Raw genomic sequence first — 25,063 nt, 5'->3', positions numbered from 1 at the left:
AAAAAAAAAAAAAAGGTTCTTCACTCTTCCAGCACTCCAGAACTTACCAAAAGGAAAAGAAAGCCTGGTCTCCAAAGGACATGCACATACCTAAGACGAGGAGAAGATGCTTTTCTGAAGCTCTTCTTATGTACTGGTAAAAAGTCCATACTTGTTTCTCTGTATAGTAACAATTAAATAAATAAGAACCCAACCACATAATAAAATACTACACAGTCACCAAAGAGAATGAGGGAAGAATGCAGGAGTCCTGACCTGGAAAGATGCTTAGGATATGGTTTTAAATGAGGAAAAGCAAGTTCTAGAATAACACAAGAGTATAATCCTGATTTTAATCTGGGCACAGGTATATGTGTGTGTTATACATATGTGTATCTATACACACATACAAATACATATATCTGTATATGAAAAGGAAAACACATGGAAGAATCACTCAAAATTAACTCTAATTATTTCTTGTATTAGACCAAAGGGTAGTAAGGACTTCCATTTTTTAATTTATAACTTCTGTACTGTTTGAATTGATTTCAATGAACACATTTTACTTGTCATTTCAAAAAACATAAACAGATTTTTAAAAACCAAGCTTCCTGCCTCCCAAGTGAGAATGATACCAACAAGGATTGAGCCTGGAGCCAAGGATTTAAGTACATCATCTTATTTAATCCTTACAATACCGCTGTAACAGTTGGGGTGATTATCCCTGTATTAAGATAAGTAAAGCTCAGAGTCAAGTGTCCAAGGTCACACATTTGAGTATGCAGCAAAATACATTGTTGAACATGATATGCATTTTCCAAAATGCAGTCCATCTGCACTCAGTAAATATTGGGCCACGATTTTCATAAATTCACCTGTTTATCAAACTCAGGCTTCAGAGATTCTTCAGTGAAGATGTGAAATTGAATCTTCCTGTGGCTGAAGAGCACAGCTGATTTGAGCATGACCAGTGTCTCCTCCAGCCGATCGCCACAGGCCACCACGGCCAGGTGGATCCAGAGTTCGCGTGGCAGCACAGCTTGGACATTTATGGGTTCTACGGGTCTCCTAGAAAGAAGAAAAGCAAATTAAAGCTATTACTAAACTCATTTAAAAAAAAAACCAGCTAATGAATGGTTGGAATATTTCAAAACATGAGCAGGCACAATCTGTTATATTTTATAAAGTGATAAGCATTTTGACAATTCTTCCTGCTTAGAAAAAAATACCATTTATTCCCATATTTATCCTGGCAATAGCAGGATGAGTCACTGTTTGGAGTGCAATAGGTGTCTGAGACTTTTTCTGCCAGCACTCAGCTGTCTAGTGCCTGCTGGCCGCCTACTGGCCCATGTTTGGAAATAGTATTGCTAAACTTCGACAGCTGACACGAGGGCTGTGAAGCTCCCATCCTCAGGGGCCATGGAAATTAGATTTGAATGCAACTTGAACAAGATGAGAGTGGGTCGTGGCTTTCCCATGTGAAACGAGCAACATGATATTCCCATCATCTGGATGTTTTTAGGTTAGAGTGGAATGCATGACTGCTAGACCAAAGGGAAATCATGCAAGTCTGGGAGGTGAGCAAAGCAAACAACATACGTGGCTCCATTACATCTTGGGAGAGGCTCGAAGAAACTGGTGTTAATCCTAACCGCCTTGCTAAAGATTGGTGAGGCGGTGGGTATGAAATTCAGCTTCCAGTATGAAATGCATGTTAGATGAGAATCAGGCAGGAGAGGTGTCAGGCTAAGTGGGAAATTATCAAGGTACAGATTCCCGCGTCAACAGCTGAGAGGGCAATAGGGTCCAAGAGTCCAGAATCATCATCCAGCTATTTCCTCGTAATAAAAGATTTGTTCCAGACAAGGAGATGCAGCCAAGCCTCAAACACACCGCTGAGAAACATTTTCAGGCAAGTTGGAAGAAGTTGGCCTGGAAAAGGTGCCCTGAGACAGGAAACCAATTTACTTGCACAAAAGATTTGGAGACCAGGGGAACTTGGACGTTGAATGCTACATTCCTTCCAAAAAAACTTCGAGTTCAATCAGCACACTGCTACATTACTCACTGCTCTGTTGAAGAAGGGCAGCCTTGCTCCAGATTTTTTTTTTCACCAGGAGGAAAACTGAAGATGTGGGTGGGGTGCTTTGGAAAGTTTTCCAATCTGATGACTTAAGAGCATGCTTTGTAGAAGCATGGCCTCCCGGTTCAGCTAACTCCAGATGTGGAGCTACTTAGATTCCACTTATTTGGGGGATCACAGGAAAAGACAGTAGAGATGTCCTAAGTATCTCTAAAATTGTCCACTTCTCTTCATCCTCCTGCTGCCACCTGAGGGGGCCACTATCTTCTCTCCCTTGACCACTGGGACAGTCATGGAGGTGGTTCTCCTGCCTCCACACTGAACCATCCTCACCCTAGGAGTTCTCCTTCTTGGGGCCAAGTTTTTCTCAAAAGCAAATAAATAGGCTCATGTCCACACTACTGATCATATCTCCTACTTACAACTCTTGCAACTGCCCCCACCCCTAGCTGGGGTGGATGGCCATTCACAATCAGTCATAGTTAGATGTACATTCATACTCTGTCTCTTTTCCAGCCATGAGACCGTGCTCAGGCTTAATGCCTGCATTCTCTCTCTTGGAAAGGCTTTCCACTGCACTCTTTTCCTTGCTGGTGCCAACCCATTTACTAATCAAAGAATCTACTGAGTTCCTACTATGCTCCGGTGCTGTCCTAGGTGCCGGCAAGAGAGCAGATGACGGCCCTCACAGAAGTGACATTCTTGGGGGGCGGGGGAGTAAGAGTGTGTGAAATCGAAGAAATAGTGTGACTGGTATAAGTAACTTATATGGAAAGTTAGAAGGTGATAAGTGATAGGAACGAAGTATATGGAGAGTTGAGCAAGGCAGGGTTACAGGGAGTGCCGGTGGATGGTGTAGTTCTAGAGAGTGTGAGGTCAGCAAAGGTGACTGGAAGGAGGTGAGCGAGTGAGCCGAGGGTGTGGATGGGAAAGGAGGATTCCCGGCCAAGGGGACAGCCAGAGCAAGGGCTCTATCTAATTTGGGGGCGTGCCTGGCGAATGCAAGGACCCCTGCCTATAGGGCTCAGACGCCTGTTCTCTTCCCTGGCTTCCTGGGTGAGTGTTCCTGCCATTATGAAAGCCAGCTCCTGATTAACTGAGGTAAAGAACTGGGAAGGGTGGGTCATAGATAATGTTAAAATCACAGTCAATTTTAAAAACCACAGTCAAAACACTAGTCAAAATATGCTACAAAAGAGATTTAATGCAAACTCATTTGCTTAAAATGATGCTCAATATTTAGGAACATGGGTACCAGCCAGAGATACTAAAGAAAAAATGCCATAGCTTGGACATCTTAAGTGCGAAAGTGTCCTTGCCCTAAAACAGAATGACTCCTCATAGTTTAGCTTTACATATTGGGATTCTGCATGAATAAAAAGTTTTAAGTTTAGTACTTGGATGAAATAAAATTTCTAATCATAATGGGAGTCTATTTTATTCCCAGATAGGCAAAAGTTAAAAAATAAAATACAACTTTGACCACACCAAGTGTCAATGTGGGTATGGATGCAGGAGTGCTCAAGCACTGCTGGGGGAGAGGCAGGTGGCATAAGTTGGTCCAGACATTTTGGAGAGCCATTTGGCAATGCCTCGCAGGGCTGAAGAGGCACCTAAACTCTCCACCCTTCCAGTTCTACCCCTACATATATAACCAGAAAAATACTCTTGCACATTAGCACAAGACCCATGCAAGAAGGTTCACAGCAGCCCTGCTTATAATAGTGGAAAACTGGAAAAAATCATAAATGTAATGGACATGTTTAAACAACAGAATCACCTATAGCAGTGAAAATCAATAAACTAGAGAGACACTTATCAACATAAAGCTAAAGAGGTAAAAAGGCAATGTGCAGAAGGGTAACGATAGAATGCTACAATTTAGATAAAACTTAGAAACAAACAAAACAGTACTGTATGATATTTATGGATATCTGTAGTAAAAGGTCAAACGCATGCCTAAGGATGACATAAACATCAAATGTAGGACAGTTTAATTTTTAAGCTGAGTAGCAGGCACATAAGAATTCATTATGTCATCATCTGTATTTTTTTGCATGTCCAAACTATTCGACAAATACATCTTTTTTTAAGTATGAAAAGCTTGCACTCCTCTGCAGCCCCACAGGCCATTTCCTCCTTCCTTGCAGTCTTTGGTGATTTGGTACCGCATCTTACAAAGTGGGGCCTAGGGACTGCAATCTTTCACGGTGTCTGCTGGCGGGTACTAAATAGGAAAAATAAAAGCCTCTCCCGGTGCCAGTTCAAGTATCAGTGGTTGGGATTCAACGAGACCTTTGCTGCCCTCACTCTATTTCCTCTCATGTTACATTAAAACATCTCAGGCTTCAGGTAATGAGCGTTTGTGTTGTGTGGTCACGGTGAATAGTGAAGTGCACGGCGCTGAAACGGTGTGCCTTTCACCACCTCCTGCAATGCCTAATCAGCACACTCAAATACTGCCCGAGGCCCCGGGGTCCAGAGGAGGCCAGTCCTTAAGCTTAGGACTGCTTCAGGCCTTGAATCATGGGCTTTGGCAGAGAATGGGTGCTGAATTCCAGCACTGCTTTGACTGGCATTGACCATGTTCTTTTTCATATTGAAAAGGGGCTACAGGGGACATTTGTAGTCTAGGAATTTTTATGACCTATTGCTAAGCTAAAGCCCATGTTGGCAGAGCCCGAATGGGAATCAACACAGCAGAAAGGAGAGCCACAGGACGGCAGCTCCCATCTCCAATGATATTACTTGGGCACCTAGATCCAACTGTGCCTGACTGTCATAGCAACTAAGCCACAAATTCCCTTTTGCTTAAGCCAGTCTGAAACAAATTTACAATTTTGTAACCAGAAAGCTGTAACTTGTAACCAATCTAGATTCCAAAAATGTGTTTCTAATCATCTTTGCCTCTGCCTCTTGCCTCCCAGTCCCCTTGATTCAGCCTTTGAAACGCTCTCTGAATCCATTCTTGCCTTGTCACTCACTGCTGAGATCCGGACAGTCTTCCAGCTTCATAGCTGGAAGAGTTGCCAAATATCATCTAACACAGAGGATTCCCTACCTGGATGTGCATCCTAATCCTCTGGGGTATTTGTGAATATGCAGATTCCCATCCCAGAGGGATTCCCAGTCAGTGGGTCTCAGCTGAAGCCCTGGGATCTGCCTATTATCACACACTTGCACTACACACCACTCATAGTTCACCAAGAGCCAGAAGTAATTATCTGAGCTGACATCTCATCTCTCCTCTCTCTCCTGAAGACATCTTCCATGTCCTCAGGCACACTCCCACCTCAGCCTTTTCTGAATATTCTCTTTGTTTGGTTACCTTGTAAGGACACCCCTACCCCAGAAGACTTCCAAAGGCTGTAGGTGGGGTTGGTGCCCTCCCTGCTCCCCACTGCCATATCTGGACCTGCAAAAACTTCTAAGAGTGGAGTCCATGGCATGAAGTTATTCCACCTGCTCCCTGACTTGGTTGCTGGCCTCACTCAACTTCCAGGTTCCTTCTCTTCCTTCACTGCAGAGCTTCACTCTTGGCTCGCAGTATTCCTCCCACTCCAATTACCATCACCATTCTCTGGGTCTTTAACTGCTACTTTAAAAAGTGCTTGTAACTTCCTGAACTTTCAGTCCCTTGCCATCCATACGCACCACCTCTTCCTTATTTCTATCCAAGCTACCCAATCTCATGGTCATATCTTGGAACTTTACACAAGCTGTGCCTTCTTCCTGGGACTTTCTTCCCTGGCTCTCTGCATAGTCCCTTCCTTCCCCTTTGGACTGCAAAGAGGCCTTTCCTGACCAGCCTTTCAAAGGAGCACCCTCCCTTTTATTCCGTCATAGCCCTTGTCCATTTCCTTCCAAAAACTTACCTCAGCTGATGATTACATGTTCTTTCATTGTACTGTGTACCAACAATACGTTATACACAATCAATATACGACAAATAGAAATAGACAAAAATACCCCATCTTTAGAAAAAAATCACAATAAAATACATGGTGTACATTTTCAAGTGAAAACTGTAAACCATTGCATGTTAAAATATTAAAGTTGGTAAATGAAAAAAAAAACCTTGCCCAATAAAACTGCTTTTGTATTCTGGAAGTTATAATCTGGTTATCAGTCAATTGAATACATATTTTTACAGCTGCACTAATACTGTATACATAATTTTATATCCTAGTTTTTTAAAATTCTTTTACTTGTTACTAAATAAGTCTTCATAACTATTATTTTTAATGCCTCTCTATTATTCCATCTAACTAAAACACCATAACTTATCATCATTTCCCTTTAGGTGGTTGTTTCCAATTTTTCTCAGTTATTAAAAAAAAATCTTTCTGTGAACATTTTTGGGCCAATCTCTTTTTTTTAGTGAGGTAATATTCTTCAATTTTTTCTTATTTGAGCAATTCTAGGTTTACAGGAAAATCATGCAGAAATTACAGAGTTCCCATACACCACCCCCCACATACAATTTTCCCTATTATTAACATTCTGCATTATGTGGTACCTTTGTTACAACTGATGAAATAATATTAGTATAACTATACTATTAGCTGTAGTTTATAGTTTATATTAGGGCTCATGTTTTGTGTTGTACAGTTCCATGGGTGTTTTTTTTTTCTGAGTTCTGGTAAGTTATATACAAACTAAATTTTCCCATTTCAGCCCCTTTCAAATATGCAATTCGGTGGTATCAACTACATTCACAATGTTGTGTTTTCACCACCATCCAACTTTTCCAACACCCCAAACACTCCATACCAATTAAGCATTGACTCCCCATTTCAGACCCCCACCCTTTCCCCTGGTACCCTGTATTTTATTAGTAGTTTCTGATTCTATGAATTTGCATATTCTAGTTATTTCATATAAGTAAGATTATATATTACTTATATATAAGTAAGATCATATAAGTAAGATTATATAATATATAAATTGTCCTTTTGTGTATGGCTTATTTCACTCAACATGATGTCTTCATGGTTCATCCCTGTCATAGATGTATCTGCACTTCATTCCTTTGTACAGCTAAATAATATTCCATTGTAGGTATATATCACATTTTGTTTATCCATTCCTCCATTGATGGACAGTTGGGATACTTCCACTTTTTGGCACCTGTAAATAGCACCATTATGAACATTAGTATAAAAATGTCTGTTCAAGCCCTGCTTTCAGTTCTTTGGGGTATATACCTAGAAGTGGGTATGGTGGTTTGGAGTTATGTACCACAGAAAAACCATAGTCTTATACCTAATCCATTTCTGTGGATGTGAACCCTTGTAAACAGGACCTTTTGATAGGTTCCTGAGAGCCTCCCAGGGAAGATCACAAGGGGACAAAAAAGCCACAGAGGCTGAAAGTCAACGGAACCCAAAAGAGGCCATCATGTACCCTGCCATGTGATAGAAAAGTATCACTGGCAGCCAGTCCCAGATCATTGAGTTAGGGAAGAAAGCATCACCGTGATGATGCATTGATTTGGACTTCTCCTAGCCTCAAAACTGTGAGCCAATAAATTCCCACTGTTTAAGCCAACCGATTTCATGGTATTTGCTTTAACAATAAGGAAACTAAAACAGTGGAATTGCCGGGTCATATGGTAATTCTATATTTAAATGTCTGCCAAACTGTTTTCCCCACTGGCTACCCCATTTTACATTCCCCACAACAATGTATGAGGATTCATATTTCTCCACATCTTCACTAATACCTGTTTTCCTTTTTTGTTTTTTTGTGTTTTTTTTAGTAGTGGCCATTCTATACAGTGTGAAATGATATCTTATTGTGGTTTTGACTCGCATTTCTCTAATGGCTAATGATATTGAGCATTTTTTAATATGCTTATTGACCAGCTGTTTTCTTCTTTGTAGAACTGTATATTCAAGTTCTTTGCCCAATTTATAATTTGGTTGTTTGTCTTTTTGTTGTTGAATTATAGGAGCTTTTTATATATTCTAGATATTTAACCCTTGTCAGATATATGACAAATATTTTCTCCCATTGTTTAGGTTGTCTTTTTACTTTCTTTTTTTTTTTTATTTTTTTTTATTTTTTTATTTTTTATTGACTTTGTAATAATATTACATTAAAAATATATATGTGAGGTCCCATTCAACCCCACCCCCCCACCCCCCCTCTCCCCCCCCCCAACAACACTCGTTCCCATCATCATGACACATCCATTGGATTTGGTAAGTACATCTTTGGGCACCTTTGCACCTCATATACATTGGTTCACATCATGGCCCATACTCTCCTCTATTCCATCATGTAGGCCCTGTGAGGATTTACAATGTCCGGTGATTACCTCTGAAGCACCATCCAGGGCAGCTCCATGTCCCGAAGACGCCTCCACCTCTCATCTCTTCCTGCCTTTCCCCATACCTTTTTACTTTCTTAATAATGTCCTTTGATGCATAAAAGGACAAATTCGGACAAAGTCCCAGTTATCTATTTTATATGTTGTTGTTCATGCTTTTAGTATAGAGTCCAAGTATCCATTTCCCAACATAAGAACCCAAAGATATTTTGCTATGTTTTTTTTCCCTAGGAGTTCCAAAAGTTCTTATTTTGCAATATTTCCTTAGAGTACATTTCCAAATGTGGAATTATTGGATTAATATCCATTATCCTTTTGCTATGGATTGACTGAAGTCCCCCACAAAGGCATGTCAAGTCCGAACCCCTGGACGTGTGGATGTGAACCCATTTGTATACAGGATCTTTGAAGAAGTCATTAGTTAAAGTGAAACCAAACTGAATCAGAGTGGCCTGCAGTCATTATAGGCAAAGGAAATCTGGACACATTTGTAGGAGACATAAGGAGAGAGATTACACATGATGGAGGCAGAGATTGAGTTATATTTGCTGGCAAGTGACCATGAGAATGCTCCAGACTTCAGAGAAGGTCTACCACTTGGATTTTGGACTTCTAGCCTCCAAAACTGTACAAAAATAAATTCATGTTGATGAATTCAACTAGTCTGTGGTACTTTGTTGAGGAAGCAAACTAAATACCTATCAAGAAAGCCGCAATTTTATGGTACTTTGTTACGGAAGCAAACTAAACACCCAGAATTTTGACAATTTCTCAAATTTACTCAAGAGTTTTCTAGGAAAATACTAGACCATGAGAAGAAAAACAAAAGTGATAACTAACAATATCTCAGCCACCTCTGAGTTACCTGTACAACCTAACCATGGAACTGTTGAAGTAAGATAAAACAGACTTGCACACAAGATCTTTTAATTCCATGTAATCAAAGGAAATGATGCACAGAAGCAGTTAATATTTAGATAACACATTAAATAAGATTGAGAGTCATAGTAAGAAGGTTATCCCAGGTTCAGTTCTTTTTTTCAGCAATGTCAATGACACAGTCTTAGTTTGGTGCTACCATGTCTTAAACACCTTTTTAATATCGCCTAACCCCCCCCTTTCATCTGAAAAGACAGCATACCTCAACTGCAGAACCTTCCACAGGCAAGAGTACCATGCTAGAGATGAACAAAGTTGTTTAGTTTTCTCAGTGTTTGCTTTGACAAGTACTTTCTATTTATGCTATTGTTGAAAATTTATGATAGCAATATAAAGTTTCCTTCAAAAATAAGTACACTTAGAGACCAACCAGAGGCCAAGGAGCAAACCCCTTCCCAGTCCTTAGGAAGAGGCCCTATACAGGATCCTGGACCATAACCGGAAGGACAAAGCTTCCTCGGGTTCTCCTCCTCCCACCTCCTAAGTACCAGCTCCAGGCCATTCCTGTCCTCCTTTCCACTGAGGAGTTTTTGAGGACCCCCCCCCCCTGCCTCCAACATGGGATCTACATGGACGAGCCTCAGGTACCAGAATGGGAGTCTTGGACCCTGAGTCCTCCATGGTCACCTCCACGGCTGTTTCTTGCTTTTCTCCTGGCAGCTCTCCCACCCACACCCCTGCTTTCCATCAGCAGTGATCAGCCTCCTCCAACTCTGATACAGATCTTTAAAGTAATGATTACTTGAAACTGGATCCTAATTCTGTATAAGGACAATGGAATTATTGCAGCTCCATACACTTGAGATTTTTCCTTTCACCAAATTCAATGTAATGAAAACAAAATTTGAATTTGAACAAGATGTAAATAAATAAACTTACAACGTGGAGAAACTGGAACCTTCAAACATTGCTGCTGGGATTGCAAAATGATACATAGGTACTTTGGAAAATAGTTTGGCAATGCCTCAAAATGTAAATCTAGAGTTACCATGTGATCCAGCAGTTCCACACCTAAGTATACATTCAAGAGAATAGAAAATATATGTCCACACAAAAACTTTTTTTAAAGATTTATTTATTTATTTATCTCCCCTTCCTCCCCCCGCATAGTTGTCTGTTCTCTGTGTCTATTCGCTGCATCTTCTTCTTTGTCCACTTCTGTTGTTGTCAGTGGCACAGGAATCTGTTTCTTTTTGTTGCGTCATCTTGTTGTGTCAGCTCTCCATGTGTGCGGCGCCACTCCTGGGCAGGCTGCACTTTCTTTTGTGCTGGGCAGCTCTCCTTACCGGGCGCACTCCTTGTGCGTGGGGCTTCCCTGTGCGGGGACACCCCTGCGTGGCAGGGCACTCCTTGCGCGCATCAGCACTGCGCATGGGCCAGCTCCACACGGGTCAAGGAGGCCCGGGGTTTGAACCGCGGACCTCCCATGTGGTAGACGGACACCCTAACCACTGGGCCAAGTCCGCTTCCCCACACAAAAACTTATACACAAATATTCATAGCAGCATTATTCAAACTAGCCAAAAGTAGAAACAACCCAAGTGTCCATTAATTGAAGAATGGGTAAACAAAATGTGGTATATCCCTACAGTGGAATGTTGTCTGGCAACAAAAAGGAATGAAGTACTGATACATGCTATAATATGTATGAGCCTTGAAAACAGGCACAAGAGGCCACATATTTTACAATAGCATATATGAAAAGTCCAAAACTGTCAAATTCACAGACGCTGAAAAGTAGATTGTGATTGCCAGAATCTGAGAGAATTGGAGGCAGGGGAGGGGAGGGGGGAGTGGCTGCCTAATGGGTATGGGTTGTTTTTTTTTTCGAGTGATAAAAATGCTCTGAAATTAGATAGTGATGATCGTTGCAAAATGCAGTGGATATACTAAAAACCACTGAACTGTACACTTAAAAAGGGTATTTGATTTCTATCTCAATATAAATAAACAAATAGCGTAAAGTTTATAACCTGGGTGGATTTAAAGAAAAAATTGAAAGTAAGCAAATGGTAGTGTAGGGATAGTATAAGAATTGTGATGCTGATGCGGAAATGCCTAGAGTTTGGAAAGTGCTGCGCCAATTATCTAGCTCAAGCCCTCCTCACAGTTGAATGAAAAATGATACTCAGAATAACAGAGGAGGCTCAGGGGGAGAAACAGCTTCCCTCCCTCCGTGCTGCCTGAGACGAAGTGTCTCCTTAAACGCTTAAAAGTCTCAAGCGTATGACTTAATTAAACTTCAATTTCTAGAGTGTATAAATAATGAAATACAGCATTTATGTGTAGTGCTATTTACTTTGTAGCCTATTACTGCAAAACACACTGAATTATTAAAGCGAGTAATTGGTTCTATTCAGACCCTCTCTTCTGCTGTCTCCTGGTACCTCTCTTATCAGTGCTTCTCCTGTAACTGACAAGCTAAATTAACTCCGGTAAACCTGGCAGTGTGATGCCACCAGCGACAGAAGCTTGACCAAAATCACAGTTCCTTAAAATACAGCCCAAGAGAGTGCTGTTGGTACTGGCTTTACTTGAAGAGGAAACGGTTTCTTTTGGGGGTAAAGAGGTAGGAAATGAAGTGGAAGAAGTTTAATGTGCTCTCCTCAAGGGAAGAAGCCCTTCTCCTTGCGAAGTCTTTTGTAGGATGGACCCGTAACTATTTTAACATGGGAAAGGTCTGCAGATCAGGCTAACGGGCAGTTTAGAAAGTAAAACTCCACCTTGATATAAGCTCTAGAAGGAGAGTCTGGTGACGGGTAATTACATCCAAATTAAGTGCAGACAGCAAGAGACACTAATGAAGTTCCCCACAGACCCCAGGTTTGGAAAGAAGGCATAAATCCCTTGACAACATTTTTCCCCACTGAAGCTGTGATTAGGGTCTTCACTCAAAAAACCCAGACATAACATTAAGGATTTTGCTAACAGTTAAATCACTTTTAATGGTCCCTGATTCTGGAGTTAAATCAAATATCATTAATCTGGCAAGACAGAAAGAAAAGCTGACATTTGCCTTAAAGTCATGGTACTCAATGAATAATGTCAACAGAGGGCCAAAAAACTGCCAAGGGTGGTGGGGGCTTAATAAAAGTATTTGATAAATGTATTCAATGATTATGGTTCATATTTAGTTTGGTTCGTGATACTTGAAACACATTTCAACACGTGCATTTCTACACGAAGTCTATGCCTAATGCATAAGAGGTGTTCAAAGTCTCAAATTGGTAATTACATCCATGTGTGTGTATCTTTACTTTTAGACATCATGGTACCCACACCCAGGCTTTACGATCAGGAAGTGGTAGAGCATGCAGCTCAAAAGGCCAGCCTTTCAATCATCATGCTATTTTTGGGGCCCTGCTAGCCTAAGCAAGTGAATTGGAAGGGGTCACCCTCCCCAGGCAGATGTAGGCTCTACCTAGGGCTCCCTGCCCAGAGGCCTGATCTTGGGCTGGATTTCAGCCTTTCTTGGGAGTTCTTGGGCAGGGCAGGGCACGCACAACAGCTGGTGACACCGTCACCAGCTCTACCTTAGTAATGCACCATTCACCATTGGCTGAGGGCATACACACTTGTGTTTATTTTTATCCTCTCCAAAATTCTATGATGGTGCCTGGACTAAGTCTTATTTCATTTTTTCCCCTTATGATTGCTCCAGACACACAGGAAATTCTATTTCTCTGTCTCCCTCTTCTTCTCAAATTAAAATGTTATTGAGACTTTAAAATATGAACCAGCAGTGCTAGTTTGAAATAAATGGCTGATGACACATGAGGGAAAGGAATTAGGTGAGGATTACATATTCTGCAAATGGGCATGTCTATTTCAATTCACGAAAAAGAGCATGAAGGACTTAATAACACAAAGGAGGAAAAGAGGAAAAATGGTCTCCCCAAGTAACTTCCATTTTCCTAAGCTTCAGGCCAATAAGGAATTTTAAATTTTTATGATAATTTATTATTTTATAAATTATACAAATAGTGCATATATTTACTATAGAAAAGTAAAAAAAATACAACAAGCAAAAAAGGAGGGGGACACCTGTAATTCCAATTTCATTACTGTTCATGTTTTGGTTACCGTCTTTCAGAGTTTTACCCAATATGTATGTGTGTTTGTATATAAATATATAAATATAAAAGAACATTTTTAAAAACAAAAATGGGGTCATTTTTATAACCCGCTTTTCTCCCCTTACAAATATGGACAATTTTCAATTTCAAAAAAATAGATTTTATCAGAGGAATATTTTTCAAAGGGATTCTGGAAAGCAATCATATGGTTCAGATTTCAAGATCTCTTCCCAAGTACAGCATAGTGGTTAGGAATTTGGCTCTAGAAACACATGGATCTGGCTTCAAATCCCAGGTCTGCCACTTGGCTATCCCATCTATGGCAAATGCTTTCATGACCTCTAAACCTTAGTTTCCCCAAGAGTAAAATGGCCAACCCGATTAGAGTGAACATGTGCTTTTGTTTTGGGTTTGGTTTTTTTCTGGCTATCATCCATTTCCAGGAGGTACTGGTAAGAGAACCTCAATTTTCTTTTGGGGAAACCACTCCTCTTCTGTTCTCAAACCATGAGTTTTGAAGGGGCTGGGTCATCTGCCCCTCTTTCCTCAGCTGTGGGAACATAGCCCAGGTGTGGCCATCAGTAACTGCATGTGCTTGTGATCCAAGTCAGGCTAATGGAGGCAATCCTAGGACTTTTGTTGGATAAGGTCTTTCCCTTAGGGTTACTAAAGGAGAGGATACAAGCTCAGATCTGTTGGGAACCATCACATGGAGAAAGCTCACCTGAGAGAGTCACCCACACAGCAGGAAGCTGAGCTAAAAGACGGAGGCAAGTTGGTTGGAAATCCTGGATACAGCTGTGACTGAAGCTTTATTTCTTCTGTACTTTACAGTTTTCATGAACAAGTAAATTTCCTTTTATAATTAAGTGATATGAGCTAGATTTCTATCACTTGCAATTCACCCAAAACCCTATCTCATGGGGTTGTTACACAGATTAAATTAAATACTGCATGTGAAATGCTTAATATATTATCTGGTATATTTTAAGTGAAAATTAAATATTTGTTATCTTCATCATTAAATATTAACTTGAAATGCCATCAGAAGCCTTCATTTTGCTCTTAATCTTTTATATCCTTGCCCAAAATGGCAAGACAGAGCAGCCAAAAGCACATGTTGCTTTCAGTATCCATGCTCGACCTTATTCCAAGCCAGATGTGAAGTGTTTGCACACTTTTTAAACTTCTGGGACATTAATGCAAATTTCAATTACCCCATTGTACCTGAAAATAAAACCTCATCCTTGGACATTAAGGCTTGTTACTGTGAGGCCAGTGGTCAGGCAACTGGGGTCCTTGTAACTCTCACAGAACTGGAAAGAGAAAACTGGAGAGCAATGGTTCAGGCCTAACCAGAGACACCAGCCCCTATGTAGCTGCACCCGTGGACAGAGTTCTGTTTTGGTTTCCTGGCGGAAACCTCCGAATTCTAGAGAATTGGCACCTCCCTGCTTTTCTAAGCTTGCAAACAATTGTCCTCTGCCCTTCAGTAGCTATCAAAGCTTAGATAGCCAGGACTCCAGCTCTGAAGCTATCTACAGCAATAGCACTACTCTCCAAGAAACAGTGATGAGAGACTGGCCTCTACTCCAACTTCAAGTACCAGAAGACCAGAGCTGGGTATCATTTATTATATGTGGAACCTGAATCTCAGTTTCTTCAAGTCATAACCCTCCCCCCACCCCACCCCCCAAAAAGCCTGCCCGAACCTGCATCTTAACCTGTGCTAACATTTACTGAGAGTTTCTCATGTGGCATGTACCATTCCAAACATTCTACCTGCTTTATCTCCGTTAATCATCGAACTTACCAGAAAGCCAAGATTCTCTGAGGTAGACTGATATATTTGAAGCCATACAGCTAGTTAGCTGGCTCTAGTTACAGTGCATTTCCTAACTAACAAGGCAATGGAAAACAATCATAGGGTACTCAGAAAGAGAATCATTTGTTGGGTAACTTCCTTAAGCCAGCCCTGTGTTTCACATACATTATTATTTTGCTTCTTTGGACCTCAGTTTTCTCACCTATAAAAGGGGGTCAGATTTTTGGATGACATGTTCTCTGTCATTTCTTACTGATATAAAGCTTTGACTCTTAACCATATCGTGATAAATTTCTATTAGAAGATAACAGTCCTTTCATGTTGCTTAAAGAGGTGGGGGGCAGGGACACCAAAAAAATCACCTTTAAATATACCAAAAAATCACTCTTTGCTGGCACATAATCAGGGACTCTCAATAAAGTCTTCAAGTTAAGGAACTCCTTTTTCCAGGGACAGTTTTCAGAATTTCAAAATCTGAAATAAAGCAAGTGTTGGTGAAGATTTGGGGAGGCATGTAAAATGAATTTCATCTTCAACAGAAGCCTTGTCTTTTCTTACAGTGAATTATAACATGAAGAGAAATATTTCCAAGGGGGAAAAATCACATATTATCAAATTTTCTATCAAAGAATTTCACCTGTGAGTATGCATGAGGATGGGTCATTATGGCCACTATTACTGAACTTAGTAATGGTGCAAAAAGCAGGGGTTGTATCTCCAGATTAGTCACTGGAACTCTTTGGTGGCATGTGACAGAAATTCAGCTCAAACTAGGTTGACAAAATAGGGTAATTCATTACATCGTGGAGTCTAGGAAAGGCCTGGAACACTACAGCCAAGGAAGGGCAGAAACAGTTCTCGGATCAGTGATAGAACCCCGTCCCCTTTGCTCAGCAGCACTCCTCATCCACATTAGCTTGCTTTCACATACTCTCAACACTGACCAGATTTCTCCCCATGGCAGAAAACATCATTATGTATCCTGAGCTTGCTATCTTAGAGCTTCAGCCACTAGAAATGGATTGCTCTAATGCTGTTTCTGATGCCAATTTTTATCCCTGGACAGATCACCTGCAGTCTGGGACAAAGTCAAGTGCACAAAAGTGCTCCTAGGGTGGGGTGGATGTTCATTTCTCATGTGCCCCTGCAATCATTCCCCTTCCTCTTCAATACCACTGAGATTGGGTTTAAAGAACCATCTGGTTCAGTTAAATCAAATTGCAGAAACCTCAACACTAATAATGTAACAGGAAGGCCAAAAATAAGAGGGGCCCCAAGATTTGCTGAGTCCAGGACTCAGGGTCCTCAAGAACCTATAGTCTTTCAACTTTTATTACTTTACAAACCAAAGTAAGAACCTCAACTGAAACTGGTGCTCTCAAATTATGGCAGCAATGGAGGCTATTTATTTCCTTGTCCATATCTATAAGATGTTGTTTTTTGGTCCAATCATGTAAAAGAAGTCCTTTCCTTCTGACTGATAGGACCAGGTTTGGTCATGTGGCAGCTGTGGACCAGTAACTATTGCCAGAGAAATGAATGTATTGATTGGCTTGGTGCTGGACTCACAAACCTTTTGAAAGGGGTAGATTATCATGGCAGGCTTAGATCACCCCCTGTAGCTGCAGTCCACACACCAACTGACGCTGCTGGTACACACTGGGGGGTATGGGAAGAAAGGTGGGGAGCCAACCACCTTGCCTATCATACCATCCTCCTCCACATGGTTTTGGGGTCTTGGACTCATTAGTAGTTCAAGGGGCAGACCTTGCTTAGTTTAAGGCAATTAGCTGATCCCATACTCCTAGGCACTATTTCCTACTCCCTCCTCCATACTACAGGCATTTAAACCAGCCAAAGTGAATGAGATGAGAGAAAACTGTTGCTGGGGTTTCTGGGAAATAAAAACATTCCCTCTTCCTGATAAGCAAGGGAAGGGAAGTAGAATTATCCATGTAGTAATGGACTGCAGTGCTCACATTGGTATGAACCCATATTTAGTTTAATATAGATACAGATGGTTACATAAAGAAATATTTATATATTTGTACATATACATGGGTTAGTATAAACATATAAATATTTTCTCTGTCAGTTGAGAGGGATTAAAAGAAATGACATCCCAGTAGCAACCAAGCATGCCTAGTACCTACATTTTGGTTTCTAATGTCATTCTCCAATAAAAGCAGCCAGGTTCCTTAAAGAACTGACAGATTCTCAACCAGGGCAGGAAATACACAAGATGAACCTGGAGCATCCTGTAGTACCAGAAAGTAAAAAGTGCTCAAAAACAGCAGCAAGAGGGAAATGGACTTGGTCCAAAGGATAGGGCGTCCGCCTACCACATGGGAGGTCTGCAGTTCGAACCCCCGGCCTCCTTGACCTGTGTGGAGCTGGCCCATGCGCAGTGCTGATGCGTGCAAGGAGTGCCCTGCCACACAGGAGTGTCCCCCGCGTAGGGGAGCCCTACGCAGAAGGAGTACACCCTGAAAGGAGAGCTGCCCAGGGTGAAAGAAAGCACAGCCTGCCCAGGAATGGCGTGGCACACACGGAGAGCTGACATAGCAAAATGAAGCAACAAAGAGAGACACAGATTCCCGGTGCTGCTGATAAGGATAGAAGAGGTCACAGAAGAACACACAGTGAATGGACACAGAGAGCAGACAACTGGGGGGTAGGAAAAGGAGAGAGAAATAAATAAAATTTTAAAAAGTAAATCTTTAAAAAAAAAAAACAGCAGCAAGAAGGATGACGTTGATGGGGGTGTGTCCAAGGAGCACAGAAGCCAACTGAAAGGGCTCCTAATGACCAAGGTTGAAACAAGATGAGCAATAAAATAAAGCTATACTATATTAGAATCCAAAGGATGAAATAAATATCCACAACCCATAAACCAGTCTTATCACGAAAAAAACATGAGGCAAATTCTAATAGTTGGGCAGGCATCCTACAAATTTACCTGACCATAGTCAAGAAGAGCCCAAAAAGACATGACAACTATACTATGACGACCTGGGTGGGATCCTGGAACAGAAAAAGGGCATTTGGAAAAAGAAAACAAAAACAAAGGAAACCTAAATAAGCTGTGGACTTTAATGTATCAGTATCAGCTCATTCATTATAATGAAGTATTATAGTAATGTAAGATGTTAATAATGGGGAGATTGGGTGCTAGGGATTTGGAAACTATAATAGCTTCTCAATTTTTCTGTAACTCTAAAACAGTTCTAAAAAGTCAAGTCTATTAAAAAGAGAAAAAAACTGTTCCCTTTTAAATGTTTTGCTACTATAGAGCCTCACCATTCTCCTAAAGAGTATGGGATTTTTTTTTGGTTAAAGATTTATTTTATTTATTTATTCCCCCCTCCACCCCCACCCCATTGTTGGTGCTCTCTGTTTGCTTGTCTTCTCTTTAGGAGGCACTGGGAACCGAACCTGGGACCTCCCATGTGAGAGAGAGGCGTCCAATTACTTGAGCCTCCTCAGCTTCCTAGTTTGTTGTGACTCTCATTATCTTTCCTCTTTGTGTCTCTTTGTTATGCCATTTTGTTGCATCAGCTCATCACATCTGCCCGTTATGCCAGCTCGCCTTTTCCAGGAGGCCCTGGGAACTGAACTCAGTTCCCATGTGGTAGGTGGGAGTTCAATCACTTGAGCCACATCTGCTCCCTGGGATTATTTTTGAAAATTATTAAATAATATGCCACTTAATAATATAAGAAAAGTCTTCACATAGTGCTAGCATAAGGTGGGTGCTGCACTCATTCATTTCTTTCAAGAAATATTGATTGAAGTTTACATGAAGGAAGAAGGGAGGAGAAAATAAAATGCAATTTCATGTAATGATGAGTTGTTATTAAAAAAAATAACTAAATCAGAGTAAGGGGGTAGAAAATGAGGGAGAGGGTCCTATTTTTCTGGGGCAGCTGGGAAGACCTCTTTGAGGAATAAACATTTATGCACAGACGTGAAAGGAGTGAAGGGGCTAGCCTTGCAAGGATGTGAAGGAAGAACCTTCCAAACACCTAGAACAAGTAGAAGTATTGATGTGGGAACGTGTTCAGCTTATTTGAAGTCAGTGGGGATGAAGCAGAGTAAAAGGGGCAGGGAGTGGGAAGGACCAAGGTCAGAGAGCTCTTTGGGGTTAGGATCAGATAACCCCAAAAGGTACTGGGGATTGAACCCAGGACCTTCTACATGGGAAGCAGGTGCTCAACCACTGAGCTACATCAGCTCCCCAATGAGATGGTTTTTTTCGTTTGTTTATTTTTAGGAGGTACCGGGATTGAATCTGGGTCCTCAACCTCATACACGGGATGCAGATGCTCAATCACTTGAGCTATATCCATTCCCAAGAAATTGAATTTTATTTCCAATGTGATGAGAAATCATTGGAGGGCTTTAACCAGAAAAGTGACCTGATCTGGCATATCTAAGGTTATGTCAGTAATTGTATGGAAAATGGACTATAGAAGGCATGATGCAAACCAGCTAGGAGGCTACTGCCTCATCCAGCAGCGAGATGATGGTGTCCAGGAGCTCAGCAGTAGCTGTGGAAGTCATAGAAATGGTAAGCTAGAGGGTATATCTGAAGATAGAACCAATAGGATTTATTAACTGCTAAAGTGTGGAGGGTAAATGAGGGAGCTCCAGACCAATAAATAAAAATGAATTGTGAATAAAATCAAGACTCATAGCTATATAATATCATAACTGGTACACAAGACCTAGGAATCTTGAATGTGCTCTGGGGCTACCAGCTATTTATAGGATGTCCACAGACTTGGTATTTTGCTAAATAGCACCTTCCCTCTTTAGTAAGACCTTTATTCAGGTTTGAACCCTCTGAGACTTATCTCAGAGACCAAAGGGAACTGGAGGAAATGGTGTCTATCGCTGAATAAGAACACAGGGCTTCCTTTCATTGGGGTGGCTGGGGAGGGTGCCAAGCACAAAATGTTTCTCTCCCTATTGTCTCTGCCTCCCCCCAGTAAAGTTTATAAGGCAACAACTCCACTCACCATTGTTACAGTGAGCATCCAGTATGGAGTATATGCTTGTGATGGTTAGGCTAATGTGTCAATTCAGCCATGTAATTGTGCCCAATTTTTTGGCCAAGCAAGTACTGGGCTAAGTGTAATACAAGGGCATTTATTGACTTTAGTCACCATTGACTTTACTGCAGTGGTAAATCATAGATAGCTGATTACAATTACATCAGTCAGGGAGATTGCCATCAGCAATGAGTGATGCTTTATCCAATCAGTTGAATGCCTTAGAAGGGGAAGTGATTCCAGCATTGAGTGAGAATTTCCCAGCTCGTCTTTGGACAGCCAGAGTCTCCCTGAACTCACCAAGCAACATCATTGGACTTTCATTGGAGCTCCTGGTTGCAGCCTGCCTGCAGAACCTGGACTTGTGCATCCCCACTGTGGCATGAGAGATTCTGATAAAATCTCTTACTACTGGCAGATATCTCTTGTTGATTCTGTTTCCCTAGAGAAACCTGACTAATACAATGCTTAATAGCCATTTGCTGAATGACTGTGGAATAAAATGACAGAGGAAACCACAGGGCTAAAAGGTAGCCTATGTCTCCCTTAGAAACCATCTTTTAAAAGAAAACAGCACCATCCAGGCCAACAGAGAAGAAAAAGAATGAAGTTCAGAAGAGGGCTGAGGGTGAGTAAACAGTAAGAGTTCTAGGCTGGAGCCAATAAATGAGAAACAGAAAGATTTTGCAAGAGACAGCATAAATGGCTAAGTAACAGTCATTTTTAGGATTGTGTAGCTAAACTTGATGATCTCATCATAGGATCATCAAACATCAGGGCAGAGATCTTAAAAAAATTTGGGATCATCAATTTGATCGTTTTACAGATGAAGAAATTGAGGTGAAATGTCTTGGAACTAGAATTCAGTTTGCCCGGCTCTAGATGCCAAGTACTTGTTCCCTTGCACCAAATGACAGTTACATTAAACTTTTTTTTCCACATGTAGGCTCAGAATTTTCAGCGGCAAGCTGGGCAGACAGATGGGCTTCTAAAGACTAGTCTACAGCCTATTCTTAAGTAAAATTATCATTTTATAATTCAGTTCTAAAAAAAAAGCAAAAACAAAAATCAATTCTCTTGAAAAACTTTTCCTTTGATCATTCAGTGAAAATGAGGCAGTTGTGGTTCTCTTTTTGACATGGCTGCCAGGAAGCTTAGAGATAAATGTAGTACCTAATCCTCATATCAGTCCTGGCATCAGTTTTTGACAAACGATACTTACTGCCTACCGCCTCGGTATGACTTTTAATTTTTTATACCTATTTCAATGGTCTTATTGTATATGCATGTGTCTTTTACTGTGAGTTGTCTCAAATTCTTTTTGGAAATTAATCAGGTATAAATCACCAATAAAACCAAAATAGGAGGAAGATTTCATTTCTCTTGTGCACTGGGACTGCTACTTAACAGTGCGGTGTCAATTTTCAGATCCCACCCTTGACCTAAAAGCTCAGGCCTTACCTCCTGATTTTATATTTATAGAAAGGAGAGGCCACAGCAGGAGAGCTTGCATACAAATGACTAGTTATAAAATTGTAGGGTCTGCCTGCTAACCAGGCAAGTCCCTGGAAACTTGACCAAAATGAAAACAAGATGTGGAAGGAGCTTGCTACGTTTCCTGCATTGACGTGGCAGCACTTCACTTACAGTAGTACCCTGGGGGAGGCAAGTAAGCCCCGGCAGCGGATGGTCAGCAGGTGGTGGGCTGTGTCACATCCAACTCCGAGCTTTCTGCTAACCACAACCACGAGTCTGATCCTCTGCAGGCCTGAGAAGTGAGCTCACGTAGCCTTCATCGCTTTTGGATTTTAGCCACGTAAGAGATTAAAGCGCTCGTTTTCTGAAAACATGAGGCTTTCTTTTCCCTCCCTAAAAACAAAATTCTTCCTAAACCACAAAAATTTAACCCAGGCAGGATTAGGGAAGCAATAAAGGAGTTCATACAGCCATCTTCCCTCCTGCTCCCTTCCTGCTTCTGAATCTTCTGTTGCCATTTCTGTGGAGGTAGCAAAAGAAACAATAAATAAGTCCCAGAAAATGTCAACTTCTCCAGAGGACACTAGATTTTCATGTTTATGCATTTGAGCCTGCGACTTCCGGTGGCTTTCTGTTTGTTACCCTTTCTTGAGTTTTCTAATTTTGTTCTTTATTCCTATGGTGTTGGGCATGATTTCCGTGATAATCTAAGAGATATGTTCAAAAAGAAAAATGGCTTCAAAAGGTACGGCTGCTCAGGGAAAGAGTCCTTCCCCTAAAACAGCCATTTGAATTCTGTTCGTGATCTCTTCCTAGTCAGAGCCAATTTGTTCACATAGAGACAAGAGAATGCTGCCCCAGTGTTCACAGCACCTTGAAGAATGAGACAGTTCCAAAAATCTAGGTGTTTCTTTACAAAAATCTCAGTAACATTATGAAACACAGGAAAGACTGGTATAACATCAGCATAGCAGGTAAGAGCTCCAGCTCTGCCAGCTGTCTGGAGTGTTCTGGATCTTTACCCATGCCTACAACGTACTACCTGTGACCCTCAGAAAGATGGCTAACCCTCGTGCAGTATTTTCCTCTACTGTAAAATGAGAATGACGTTAGTGCTTGCTTCACAGAACAGTGGTTCTCTGACTTTGGTATGCACCAGGAACGCTAGTGGGCTTGTTAAAAGACCTCGCTGAGCCCTGCCCCAAGGGTTCGGGCTGGAGTGGGCCCTGAGAACTGGCTTTCTAACAAGTTCCCAGATGACACTGGTACTGTTGGTCCAAACGCCACGCTTTAAGAATCACTGTCATCGGGTTATGGTGTAGTAGATTGCATACTTAATATATGTAAAGTAAGTGTTAACAATGACTCTTTTTATGCACTGCTGAGTTTGCAGTGTGCCTGGAAGTACGTTAACTACCTTAAGTTGTGTCTTTATCTTACAAGTTGTCTCATCAAAATACCAATCACAGTAAAGTTGCAGTTGAACCCTAATAAAGTCTAGTATAAGAAACCCAATACATAGGAGGGAAAGTCCTTTTAAGTTTTTAACAAAAAAATCCTCATTTTAAAGGGCATATACATTCACAAGGTGTTGTAAGAGGTTGTAAATACTTAAAGGCGATTCCATAAATCATATTCCACTGCACCCCCCGCCCCCCAAACTTATCAGTATCCATCTGTGCATTCATTACCAGACAGAAGAGAAACAAAAGCTGACACAGCTACCTCTTGAGGTTTCACGACTTTTCTCTGAGTTACAATAAAAGCATCAAAGCAGATTTAGTCATTATGGTCAATAAGAATCTTTCAACTGGTGTCGGGTAATTAAGGAGCCCAGCAACCGCGCACGTTGCAACAGGCAGTTAGAAACATCAACAGCTCCGAAAGGGCAGAGGAAACAGACCCGTTACAGGGCAAGGGGATTGTTAAAAAGCTTTCCACAACAAAGGAAATGAAGGCGAATCCCTAACCTGCGGGCGGTTCCAGCACCCCTAAGGCCGTAGATAAAGCACTCACGAAAAGCCACAGCGTGTGAAGCTTTGCAGAGGGGGAGAAAATGTCAAACATTACGTTGAAGGTTAAGATGTTTTCCTTGTAGGGCCCTTGGGCCGTGCTTGAGTCCGTAATCGAAAAGGAATGGGAAAACCCCCACTCCGTCTTCCCGTGCCACGCATCACTCCTCTCCAAGGAAAAAAAACACGCAACTTCTTTTTAATAACTTAGGTCGAGTGCCTCTTCTGTTCTAAGCACGGGGTAGTCAAGGTTGAATGAGAGGCAGCCAGTCCTTGGTAAACACCTAACGTTCCAAGTCAATCAGACCTAAGTTTTCGGGAAAAAAAATGCTCCAGTGAAACAGAATTAGATAAAGCATTCTTGCATCGTGAGGGCTTTTGAAAAATTAAACAAAGGGCGCGCGTTTGCAAGAACGGCAGTTTTAAAAACGCAATATAGAAGCCACTTTCCCTGACCCCTCTTTCAGAAAATGTGGTTATCAGCCACTGGGCTTCGAGGAAGACTCCACGAAGGTGGCTCTTCATTTCCAGCGGGATAAGAAACAGAAGTGGGAGACCGTAGGTGAAACTTGGAGTCTGTCTCTCCACCCCAAAGCCTCGCTAGGACTTGGCACCGACAGTGGGGGCGAGTCACGGGTCCCCAGATGGGGTTCTGAGGTTGCCACGACTCACCTCGCCAACTTCTCCAGGCTCCCCGCGCGCCGGCGGCCGGCTCGCGGACGCGGGGGCCGGCGCCGCGGGGCCCCCGGGACCGCCCCGGGGAGGGAGCCCCGGGCGGGTGGGCGCGCGGGGGGCGGCTCCGGGGGGCGTTGCGGGGCGGACGCGAGCCGCGCAGGCAGCGCTGGGGGCTCGGCGCGGCCGGCGCGCAGGGGCAGCAGCGCGAGCAGCAGCGCAGCCAGCGCGAGCAGGAGCAGCGCCGCCGCCTTGCTGCGGAGCTTCATGGTGCGGCGCGGCGGCGGCGGCGGCCCCCGGGCGGCGCGGCTCCTCGGCTCATCGCTCCCGGCCCAGCGAGCTCAGCAGCGCGCGGCGGCCGCCACCTCCGCCCGCCCGCCGGGGACTGGAGCCGGGACGACCCGCGGGCGGGCGGTTGTGGAGGAGGGAAGAGAGGAGGCGCGAACCGTACTCGAGGAGGAGCTGCCCGCTCCTACCGTACTGTGTGGAGTAGCCGCCCGTCTGCTCGCCCGCCAGCTGCTAGGCCGTCCGGTTTCAGGTACTGCAGCCTCAAAACCTCTCATTTCCTCGTTCACTCATTCGTTCATTCATTCAATTCATTCATCCA

General features: G+C 42.3%; 1 protein-coding gene across 1 annotated transcript in view; it reads right to left on the bottom strand.

The window, feature by feature from the left end:
* Window positions 1-24,789, bottom strand: part of GXYLT2 (glucoside xylosyltransferase 2) — a 109,356-nt gene extending 84,567 nt beyond the window's left edge. The window contains exons 1-2 of the mRNA XM_004456218.5: window positions 24,457-24,789; window positions 858-1,050 (exon numbers count right to left, since the gene is read on the bottom strand). Of these exons, the coding sequence (XP_004456275.1) occupies window positions 858-1,050; window positions 24,457-24,725 (462 nt within the window). The 5' untranslated portion in view covers window positions 24,726-24,789. The remainder of the gene's footprint in view (window positions 1-857; window positions 1,051-24,456) is intronic.
* Between the last annotated feature and the right edge of the window lie 274 nt (window positions 24,790-25,063).

The sequence above is a fragment of the Dasypus novemcinctus genome, chromosome 26, assembly GCF_030445035.2.
Source record: "Dasypus novemcinctus isolate mDasNov1 chromosome 26, mDasNov1.1.hap2, whole genome shotgun sequence".
NCBI lineage: Eukaryota > Metazoa > Chordata > Mammalia > Cingulata > Dasypodidae > Dasypus > Dasypus novemcinctus.
The sequence above is the reverse complement of the archived record's forward strand: the minus strand, read 5'-3'. Positions and strand labels throughout refer to the sequence as shown.